Source organism: Propithecus coquereli, unplaced genomic scaffold (assembly GCF_000956105.1).
Source record: "Propithecus coquereli isolate 6110/MARCELLA unplaced genomic scaffold, Pcoq_1.0 Scaffold177, whole genome shotgun sequence".
Taxonomy (NCBI): Eukaryota; Metazoa; Chordata; class Mammalia; order Primates; family Indriidae; genus Propithecus; species Propithecus coquereli.
This window is the reverse complement of record NW_012142412.1, coordinates 3,989,039-4,000,948: the sequence shown is the minus strand read 5'-3', so window position 1 is coordinate 4,000,948 and position 11,910 is coordinate 3,989,039. Positions and strand designations below refer to the sequence as shown.

Sequence of the window (11,910 nt, the reverse complement as noted above, 5' to 3'; positions counted from 1 at the left end):
CTAGCTCACAGCAACCTCAAACTCCTGGGCTCAAGGGATCCTCCTGCCTCAGCCTCCCAGGTAGCTGGGACTACAGGTGTGCACCACCATACCCAGCTAATTTTTTCTACTTTTAGAGAGATGGGGTCTCGCTCTTGCTCACGCTGGTCTCCAACTCCTGACCTCAAGCGATCCTCCCATCTCGGCCTCCCAGAGTGCTAGGATTACAGGCGTGAGCCACCTCACCTAGCCAGAAAGCTAATTCTTGATACTTAGGGTTTTACGGCCTAGAACTTAGGACATGGCACCAATGGACTCAGATTTTCAATAGGTTTATTTATTAGTGAGTTTATTCCCAGGTGCCATTCTGAATAGCATAGCAGGAAGAAAGTTTGTTACAAAATTTATAAGCAAAATTGTTATTGAAATACATGCTTACAGGAGAGTGCATGAATCATAAATGTATGTGGCATATTGAATTTTCGCACAGGTAATGATCCGTGCCACTGTATCAAGAAAACAGAACATTACCAGGCCCCTAGACTCTGCCATCTTGCCCCATCCCAGTGATTCGGTCCCAACAAAAGAAACTACTTTCCTAGTTCCCCTCACCATGACTTAGTTGGGCCAGTTTCTGAGTTTTATATAAATATGATTGCACAGTACATGTTTTTTTAACTCATTTCTTTTACTTACATTATATCCCAAGGTTCATTCATGTTGTTAAAATAGAACAGTAGTTCTTTTTGCTGCTTTATTGTAATAAATTATATGAGTATATCATAATTTATTTGTCTGTTCTAATGTTGATGAACATTTGAGTTATTCCAGGTTTTTGGTTATCATATTATAAATGAAGCTTCTATGAATATTCTTACACATGCCTTTTGAGTGTACACATATATGCAATTTTGTTAAGTATTTATCAAGGTATGGTGGTGCTAGGACATGGACTATATGTAGTTTAGCTTTAATAAATTGTCTTTTAAGGTGGTTGTATAGATGTATACTCCCACCAGTGGTATATAAGAATTTCAGTTGTTCCACATCCTTGTCAAATATTCTTTTTATTGTTAGTTATTCTGTTGGTTGTACAGAAGTATTTCATTTTGGTCTTAATTTTTATTTCCCTCATGACTAATGAGTACTGTTTCCTATGTTTATTGATAATTGAGATATTTTCTTTCTAAAGAGTTCATTCAATTCTTTGTTGATTTTTCTATTGTGCCTTTTGTCTTTTCTCAAGGATTTGCGCGCTAGTGGTGAGCAGCCTCTAAATCGACCTCCTGTGAACCTCACCTGCTGTGTTCACACCCTTTTGTACCTCTCCCTTGAGTGTGGATGGAATCTAAGGACTCACTTTCACTCTTTTTTTTTTTTTTTTTTAAGAGACAAGGTGTCGTTCTGTCACCTAGGCTGGAGTACAGTGGCACAATCATAGCTCACTGCAGCCTCCAACTCCTGAGCTCAAAAGATCCTCCCTCCTGGGCCTCCCAAAGTGCTGGGATTACAGGTGTGAGCTACCACACCCAGTCCAACTCGCTGCTAATGAATAGAATAGGGCAAAGGTGATGAGATGTTATTTCTGATGTTGGGTGACAAGAAGATGGTGACTTCTGTTTTGCTGACCCTCCCTCTCTGTCAGCCTTTGTCTTAGGGGAAGCCAGCTGCTGTGCTGTGAGCTGCCCAATGGAGAGGCCCACATAACAAGAAACCGATGTCTCCAGCCAACAGCCGGTGAGCCCTTGATCCTTGCCCACAGCTGTGTAAGTGAGCTTGGAGGCAGATTCTCCCTTAGTGGGCCCTTGAGATGACAACAGCCCCAGCTGATGGCTCGTCTATAATCTCATGAGCCAGAGGTGCTCACTAAGCCATGTTCAGATTCCTGACCCATAGAAACTGTGAGATAATAAGTATTTGCTGTTTTAAGCACCTAAATTTTGGGGTAACTTGTCCTACAGCAATAGATATCTGTTAATAACATAAGGAGTTCTTTATACTTTCTGAATGGGAGTCCTTTGTCATTTATATGTATTGCAAATATCTTCTCCCACTCCTGGCTTCCCTTCCCATTCTTGATTCTTTTGATAAATAAAAGTTCTTAATTTTTCATGTATTTCAATTTATTAGACCTTCCTTTTATGGTAAATGCTGAAATGTCTGTTTATGAAATTTTTAAGGAATCTTCGCTTATCCAAAAGTCACAAATGTTATTTTCTATTGGTACCTTTTCAAAAGAAAAACTCATTCATCAGAATAAAATATGTTTCCTAACAATCACATTATAATGCATAACATTTATTTAGCAATTACTGAGAGAAAAAAGCACCGTGCTAGTTGCTTTTGCTACATAATATAATTCAATCCTCACAGGTGTTATATAGCAGAGATAGGATTTAAAACCAGACCGGCATTGGTCTTTTAAAGTCTTTACCATTTATTATTTATTTACTTATTACTTTCTTGACATAGGCTTGCCATTTTGGGGTCCTGGCTTGTATTTTCTTAGTAGGGAAGAGGAGAGATAAAATTGATCAGTTTGGCTCTTAGTTTAGAAGTAATAGAATGTACACTGGGCTTCAGGTGTCCTGTCTTCTCGTCCAGAGGTGAACATTTTGTAGTTATGTGGACTTGGACAACTCATTTAACCTCTCCGGGTGTGTTTTGGCATTTTTCCTTTCCTAAACACCCAACATTTTGCCTTTTTAATGGTGTTCTGATTTTCCCTGGGGAGTTACCTCTTTATTTCTGGGTGCAGCCTTGGTGGAACAGATCAGGAATGTTTCCCTCCTGCGAGGAAGACAACTGTGTTCCTAGGGGCTCCAGATCCTTTTTCTCCCCATCACGGCATAGCCACGGATCAGGCACATGACCTGGGGTTGGCTCATCAGAAACTCATTCTGGTGATGCAATGGGGTGATGCAAAATTGGAAATTAATTGGTTTCAGTTCATTCCTGCCAGTGAAATTGACTGACATTCAAGTGGTTCTGTCCTGTCTCTATCTCTGCAGCACAGTACCTTGCAAGGATTGAATTATTTCATGCAGCTAAAGCAACGGCATCATGCCTTTCCCTTAGTAATTGTTCAATAAATGCATGCATCATGTGATTATTAGGAAACATATATTCTATTCTGGTTAATGAGTTTTTCTTTTGACAATACAACAATAAAATACATTCTGTAGTTCAATTTTTATGTCCACAATATTTGTATTTGGCAAACCAGGTCAGCTCCTTGGCATGTCTGATTCATGCTTCAAGTTCTTCATTATAACCAAAGACCTTGTCTCCCTGAGTAACCAAGTGCACAGAATGTAGAAAAACTTAGCGTAACTAGAAACAGCTGTTAAGAAACTGACTTTGAGGACACGTATGTACGCGTGCTGTTTTGTCTTCTTATATACTACGGCATTTAGTGCCTGTTAACAGTTTGATAAATATATGTCTAACAATTGAATGTTCCTGTTCTGAATATCCTGTTGGGTCTTAGGTTGACTTTTTGACTTAAATCTTTATAAATTCTTTGAATGAAGCCTTCCAGGGTAAGGATAATTACACAACCTGTTTGTACGTATGTATCTCTATAAAATTTTTTGGGTACAAATTCTCTCATAGCAATTGTCTTTACCCTCTTCTTTCTTTTCTAAAATATTTATGTGAGTGGGGAGTGAGGAAGATAAAGAGTCTGAGAGAGAGGGTGAAGAGAAGAGATGAAGGCTGAACAAGAGGAAAGCCCTGGATCCCTGTAGCTCCTGGGGCCGGGCACGATTGGTTGCATGGCCAACTTTCTGTGGCTTGTTTGCCTCGAGTGGCCCTCTCCTAAAACTGCAGCTGATTATAGAGCAGAAGATTATCTGGGCCACTGGTTGGCCAGAGCTGGCTGACACCTTCCTGAGGAGAGGTAGGGACAACCTGCAGACAGGGCAGAGAGAGAGCTAGAGCCACAGCACACCATCAGGGAGGGACTTGGAGGGAAGGTGGACAGTCCGGATACTCCTCAACACTCGCGCTCTACTTAGTGACTGTTTATGAATTAAAATCCGTCCCTAAAAATTTAGGAAATAAAACACTAAATAGAACAGAGCAAAAAGCAACTGTCCACGCTTCACTGGAGCAATGACTCCACCATGGCTCCACCTCTCACCTACTCTTTGGGATGAAGCAGGATGATAAAATTACAAAGCCACGCCTCATATCTCTGCAGAAAATGCCTCATGGGTGAGCACCAATCTGAAGTCTGTTTGGGAACTCCCAGTCTTGGGCTTTGGCTCAAGCCAAAGGAAATTCCAGATTTTTTTTGCAATAAGGCAGCTCAGCTTTAGAAGCAAAAAGCAGGTGTGAGGGCCTCTCAGGCAGGAGGGGAGAGGTGGTCCCAGCTGTCTCCTGCAGCTGCTCCTTTCCCAATTGCCTCCCCACCCACACAGGTCCCTGCTAACTCCTCTGGGGCTGTGGCCCCCACCACACCTGACCTCTTCTCTGTAGTTAGTTCCATCTAGATTTGGACATATCCCTTTCCCCTTTAGAAGCAAGAGTTCATACAAATGACTTAGAACGCAACAGAGGACAAAGTTGGGAATTTTCCTAAGGAAACCAATTAAGACCCTAATGTTCACAAAGCGACACTTTCCCAAAGAGCAATGGCTAACGCGTAGAAATCAATGTTCTGTATCTCAGGTTAGCTACAATTTGATCACACATTGGTTCAGCAGGAGTATCTCCCCCCAACACACACATACATACCCTTCTCTGGCTTGAATGCTGAGCTCAAATATCCAAAGTCCAAGCTTTGTGCGGGTTGAAATTTTCTGGTGGGCTTTCATTTCCTCTTAGAAACTGCTTCCTTTGTGATCTCTTCTCCAGACACAAATCTTGGTTATCCACTCTGGTTCTTTACTGTACAATATATTTATGTTGCAACTGCCCTGGCCAAAATGAGTTCAGCTCTGTTTCTTGGCTCCCTGAATCAGGTCTGAGAAGTTCCTTTTTCTTGATTTTAAGCCATCTGCATGGATATTAAAGCCATCTACACAATACAGGTTTGTAAGGACACAAAGACCTGTAATCCCTACTCTTGACTGACCCAATTCTTACTGTCCTGGTTACTCAGTCTAAACCAGAGTCCCCTGGAGAGCTTGTACAATGCAGAATCCAGGTCCTCACCTATCCAATCAGAATCTACATTTTAACAGGGTTCCCAAGTGCTTTGTACAGGTCTAAACTATGCCCTACACTTGGTACTTACTAAATTGAGGCACTTAACATGCCCCAGGGATACATAAATGGCAATTTAAAATAATATTTTTATATTAAAATGAACATGGGTGCCTTATGGGGTAGAATGCACAATTCACAAAACTTCTAAAGTAAAACAAGAAACCGTGAAATAATTTCTGGTTTATAGTAGATAATTTCAAAGTATACCCACAAGGATCCTGGGCATGTGCAATTATTACCATCCTCCCTTATGAGTAATTATGTTGGAAGGTTTTAGAAGCGGGACTTCCTTACCTGGTTCTGAAAGTTAACATCTGGGCTGATTCTATTAATCATAACATGGCTTTAATAGTGGCTGTGTCTCTCCTGAGGGTTGCACATGCAATTTTCTTGTCATAACAAGCAGAAGACTTCTCTTTTAGATGAAAATTTGGTAATCTTATTGGACTACTCCCTGTTCCCTGTTTCTAGCCTGAATTTTCAAGGGCATTGTTTTCTGCAAGTTCTCAGGAGATCTTTCTCTCTCCTTTCCCTCTCCACTCCTGCACCTCCAGAGAAAATCTTATTTTACTCAGGGTTACAATACAAAGGATTTTATGCATGCAGTAATCATAAGAGACAATCCTATGAGAAGGTTCTCTCACAAATAACTGACATGATTCCTTGGAGAATTGGGTTGATTCTGTTTTGTTGAACATCTAAAGAGATATACAAACTAATAAAGAGGGCTTAGAGATGAAACTGGAAGTGAGAGGCTTATCAACTCCTTAGAAGACAAGAAAAGATGCAGAGAAAAACTTGTGGAGTTATTGGAGGTAAAGGCATAGGAACCCATGAAAAGTCATATTTGAACTTTGATGGTGAAATCACACCTAATAAACTCCCCTGCCACCAACCACTGTCATTTTGAGCTTCTGGCACTACAAGATGGGACAGAAGAGAAATATGCCGGTTGTTAAATTTTCCAGTACACTGATACAATGACAGCCTTTAAAAAAAAAAATCACTATTATTATTATTTCTCCTATAGATTAAGACTTCTCCATAAAACTGCATAGGAACTTCTTTGTGAACAGAGCTGATATTGGTTGATGAAGTGAGGGGTCACAGAATGAAAGAATTGCAAGGGAAACTGACTGCGAATGCTGTGTTTGTTCAGTTTATTTGGTTTTGATCTAAAACAGCTCAAGTAGTAAAACCTGTCTTTAGTCAACAAGGAATCGTAGCTATGGATAAGTAGCTGCGAATCTGAGAAGGAAATATTTTATAAAGACCAAAGTTTCATAGGATGCTCTGGGTTATGGCTGTATTAGTGCTGGCTTAGTAACCCGGGTTCCATGAGAGCTACTTACATGAATATTTATTTAACCCTCACTGTAAGTGAAAGGGCTAAAATGTCAGATTTTCCTTCCTTTCTCATCATATCTGCCCTCTCCCTGACTACATAAAGTGTGTCCCCTGAAAACTTTTAGCCATTTTATTCTGCTGTATATGAATTAAATTGGAATTTTATGGTAGTTTATAGAGTAATTTACATTTTAGAAAATAAGCTCCTTGGACCTTAAAGAAACATATGTGGGTCATTTATAAAGAACAGAGTGGGAATAGGTACTGATGGAATTTTCTCCACTCTAGAGCTAAAGAAATAGATATTATCCTAAAAAGGTGATACTGGAAAATGATTTTCCAAGCTTTGCATTTTTCAGCATGAGAGCATATTGTCTGGGCAGATTTAAGAAGCTCACGAAATGCTCCACGTGATGCTTGTTTTGCAGGAAATACCAGGTTTGATACAGACCTTTCCCTTAGCATCTTTGCTATGCAATTTTAAAACTACATTACTGTGTCCTTTCCTCAAAGTAGGGTTTAATTCCAAGGGAAGAATCATGCCCAGGCCTAATCATAGATGCATAAAATTCTCACATCCTTGGGACTTTCACATGATTGTCAGAAGGCAAAATATAGAAGTTGATGTAAGTTTAGTGGTTATGAATTTTTGGAGCCCAATTTCCATGTGCTCTCTAATATATCAAAAGAGATAACTTCATTGTGGCTTGCGGTCATTATGTAGTAACAAAGAAACAAAGAGAAGCTCTTGGAGGGAAAAGGTCTTATTCATTTTGACTAATGAGCTGGAGCTCAAAGAAAGTAACTTTCGCTCCTATCTGCTCACCTGCTCTTGAGAGCATGGGAACCCAGCAGGACGTGAAGCTGTGAAACATGAACCCAGGTACAGAAGTCACCTGAGGTTCCTGGCGGAGCAGAAGGATGTCAGGGAAAACCCTCCTTTCTCAGAGGAGAGGTTTTACACAACGCTATCAGAGGGCTTCTGGTAGCATCTATTTATTGAAATAGCAGTGTCAGTCTCCCTGTCTTTTGTGGAAAGCGGAGAGGTCACTCTGGGGTGGTTCTCCTGAGGAATTGGAGCAATACAAAAATCGGCTGTCCTTGGCTTTGCTGCACGGGTGGTTTGTGCTGTCTTTCGTCTCAGGAAGTCTTGGGATCAAAAGTGCTGAGTGCAAACAAAAGGGGTGGCCCCGCTTCCTTGTCCTTTCCAGTTCTTTGTCTTCCTGTCCTTGAACAAAAAGATTGGAACCTTTTCCTGTGTGTGTGTATGAGTGAGCTTAGGTGAACGGCCCTGGCAGATTCCTTTTCAAACACCCAGGAAATCATCTTGAAGTCTTATAAAGAGTTATGTTTGTATCCTAAAAAATAAGATAAAGTAATAAAACAATATTAAGTTAAATGAAACCAGACCAAATGTATCCTAGAGATACTAAATAACAATAGTATTTGAGTGAGAAAATAGATGAAAAAAAAATACATTTTATGTGCAACCCAGATCACAGTGGACCCTTTTGATCTAATTAAAAACCTTTCAGCCTGGCTGTGTTGGTTCGGCTTTTCCATGCTTTCTGCGGAGTATTGTCACCAGAAAGCTGGGGTTCTGGGAAGCCTCTAGCCGTGTTAGATGTGCTGAGTGATACGGAGCTGGCTAATGTGGTTCCTGGAAAAAGCAATGACTTCTCTCTCGTGCCACTTCTATTCTGACACACCTCAAACCACTCAACAGACTCCTTATAGATCTTGGTTAAAAGCGATTTCCCAGCCCTGAGTGCAGCTATCATTCATGTGACGGTTTATATTCAAGATTTAAGAGAGGATGCACCCCCCATATTATATTGGAGGGAGAGCTTAGATTTTATTTGTGAATATTTTTTCATTAAAAAATGAGATGCAACAATGTTTAAAATAGTGGGGAAAAAAATCACAATGTCATCCCAACACAACTGACTACCATTTTGGCTTATGATACATGTTCATGTTTTACACAGTGGTAATTGTAGTATCATTTTTCACTCTGCTTTTTATTTTAGTAACACTTCATCACATTTTTCACATTGCCATATATTTTTCTTAGTTATTTTTATCATTGACTGCATGTTAATTTATTGTGTAATGTAATTCATTGTTCTATTGTTAGCAATTGAGACTGCCTTTTTTTTTTCTTTTGCCTTTCCTTCTACTGAATTATTTTCTTAGGATAAAGTCTTAGGAATAAAATTACTAGGTTAAATTTTATGACAATCTTTTTTGCTCTGTTTGTTATTATATTGCTTTTCCCCAAAAAATGTTTGTACTAATGCCAACAGTAATGTTGCAGTAAATGTGTAACACTTTTTAAAGCAAATTTATGATACAATTTTTTTTTTCTAATTCAGGTGACAATAGTTCCTCGAGTTTGCTTTGGTATGCACTTCTTAGGTTATACTTGCAAAGATATAAATTATTTCTCCCTGCCTGTTATTTGTATTTCCCCTTGTACCAATTATCAGTGTGATATATTTTGTAATTTCTCCTATGCATTGAATCCATCAATTTTATAGTAGGGTTTAAAAAACCTGCACAGCCGATTAGGTCCCCATAATCTACCTAACTCTTTCATTACCCTGAGGAATGGCTTTGCAAAGATATTCTTGTCTCATAAATATTTCTAAACAAACATTCAGACCAATTGTTGGTTGGGCTTCATGTTCTATTTTTACTGTCTCTTTATAGTCCATATTCCATCCTATTGCAGAGAAAGTTGTCAGTAGCAATAGCCTTAAGCCGGTTAGTTATTCGAAGTGGAATAATAACTATTTTACCAGAGAGGTAGAGCTTTAGAAGCATTAAGCTATTTAAGGTACATTGCAGAGTCCATCTTTCCCCCGCACATGACATAATCTTATTTAAAGACCCTTCTGTTATGGTCTAGGCAGACAGGATTCCTCCTGGACCAAAAAATCCATCATTTCCCCCAAGTTCAATCAGCATCCTTGAGTGCCCGGCATAATTCTCCATGTGTGGTAGGTGTTTAATAATCACTGTTTGTTGAAAAAATGAATGAAGGAATGCACAAAATTATTCTTCCTATAAATGGGATGTATAAAGAGGAGTCTATATTCAGAGAATCTACATCCTCTTTACACATTCCATTTTTAGTAAGACTTATTATCTGTAACTGACCTGATCTTTCTTATGAGCTGGGAGCCCACCTGCTAGGAAGTGGAGAGAAAAATTTTAGTTCAGTTTAAATCTCTGTTGGAAACAATAATTGACACTCTCTTTTGAGGTTTAACTCAGTCTTTTTGGTAGAATTGCTCAGTCATTCAGATTGTTCTCCGCCCTCCCCCACCCCCCGTCTCCTGGCCTGTCACTGACATGCTATTCGGGGCACAGGAGAGAGGCTGGGCTGACTCATGTCACTGGGGAACGGGGCCCCCAACCTGGAGCTGACTCTGCTCCAGCCAGCAGATAAACCTGTGCCCTATTCCTGTTCAATTTGATCAGAGCCCCGAAGATTTGGCCTTTTCTCCAGAGTTGACGGTGCTGCAGACACTGCTGAGTGTATGACACATCTCCCATCTGTCCCCTGGCCCAGCCTGTGTGTCTCGTAGGCCCTCAACGGCTGCCAGCTCTCAGCTCAGTATGACCCAGGGAGACCTGGAGCACTGAATAGACCACCTCTGTCTTAATCACGATCCACCCTCTCTTTTTATTTTTCAGAGAGAAAGGGAGAGAGAGAGAGAGAAAGATCACGTCCTCTTCTTAACTGGGTCCAGGCTGTCTTATGTTGGAGAAACACACACACACGAAAAAAAAAAGCAAAAGAGAAAAACAATCTAGCATTTTCCCCAATATTACCTCTGTTCCAGGAGAGAATGAATGTTGAGAGATATCCATTAAGATGAATATCCCATGATTCTTCACATGAAGAAACTTACAAATTCATTTGGCAGGTGGCTTGGAGGGATGTCTTGAAGTCCTAACCCAGGGCCTCATATCATCTATAAAACTGGGAATCAAACGTCCTTGCCCTGTTCTTGGTGATTCACTCCGTGTCCTTGTCACTATGGAGGAATGAGTGAAGGATTGGAAAGGGAGAGGCCAAGTGTCTGTGTTCATGGAAGTCCTTCCGTAGGGAAAGAATGATCGGGGGTGTGGCATAGGAGCTGCTCTCTCACACTTCATCCTTAGACATCGCTGTTCCACATCGGAGGGGGCAAAGAAAGAGAGAGGAGCTGGTGGTATTGGCGCTCTTGCTAGGAATGGTCCCAAGCTGTTGCTTCTTCTCCATCTTCTTACTGATTTTCTCTCCTTCCTTCACGTCAGCCTCCCACCCAAAGAGGCAAGATGGCTTGAAGAAAGCCCTCCAGTCCTTTCTCTCTGCTTCTACCACTGAGAACCAGCCAATCTCCATATTTTAAATGAAGACCTTCAATAGCATTGACTACCTGGGAAAACAAGCACAGTATTCACCTTCATAAGACATTTGACTTCACAGTGACATTTTACATTTATTTGTATTGATGTTCTTTTTAGCAAAAAAAAAAAAAACTTTAGTAAACGCTCTTTGTTAAAATTAGGCTGCTGTTAAACATAGTTTGGATTTCCTGAGCCTGTGGCAGCAAGTCCGTGTGAACTAGGAGGGGGCAGAAGCAACAGGCCCCGAGTCTGCCGTCTTCGGGGAGTAAATCCTCCTGCAGAGTCAGGAGTTGCACGTTTTGCTGGAAATTGTTGAAGAAAACAGTCAAACTCTGTTTGGCTCTGAAAGAGGTGCATACCCCTTGGACCTTAGCAACAGCCTCTGGCTTGAGAGCAAACCTAAGGTTCAAGGAAATGCTTCTGTGTAAACTTCCACCAAGGGAACTGTGGATGATAAGGGCACGTAACCCTCTGTAAGCTCCCAATGGGCGAATCTCAACCAGGGTGGCCATGTGGGGGTAAGTGGCCCGGCTCACTTAAGAAGGGGGCCTGTGCCCCCCGCCTGCCCCAGCAGACCCAGGGAATGAAGCAGTTCCCTGGAGTATGAGAGGGGAGTCATGGGAAGTCCAGAGGCTGCCGCTTTGCTTCCTACAAGCAGGACCTCTCCTTATTACACAATTTCCCCCTGAGCCCATGCAATAGGCGAGATGCATCCTAAAGAGGCTCTCCTTAGCCAAAATATAATTTTCCGCACACCGTGATTAACAAAGGCTTCTTCTTCACACTAAGAGTCTGTGATTGGCCCTGATTATTCCACAGTAGGAAGTCAGGGGCAGGGTGCTTGGCTTCCTAGCTCATTGTCTCCCTCTTCTCCCATCAAGTGAGAATCATCGTGACTCTCCAACGCTGCATTCACTGTGGGCTGATTTGCCGCACTTGCCACTTATCCAACCAATTTAGCAGCAAGGC

General features: G+C 41.0%; 1 protein-coding gene across 1 annotated transcript in view; it reads right to left on the bottom strand.

Annotated features, from left to right (window-relative positions):
* LOC105808526 (golgin subfamily A member 6-like protein 22) overlaps nt 1-10,936 on the bottom strand; it is a gene marked incomplete at its 3' end in the record, with an annotated part of 19,461 nt that extends 8,525 nt beyond the window's left edge. The window contains exon 1 of the mRNA XM_012642181.1: nt 10,701-10,936. Within this exon, the coding sequence (XP_012497635.1) occupies nt 10,701-10,936 (236 nt within the window). The remainder of the gene's footprint in view (nt 1-10,700) is intronic.
* Between the last annotated feature and the right edge of the window lie 974 nt (nt 10,937-11,910).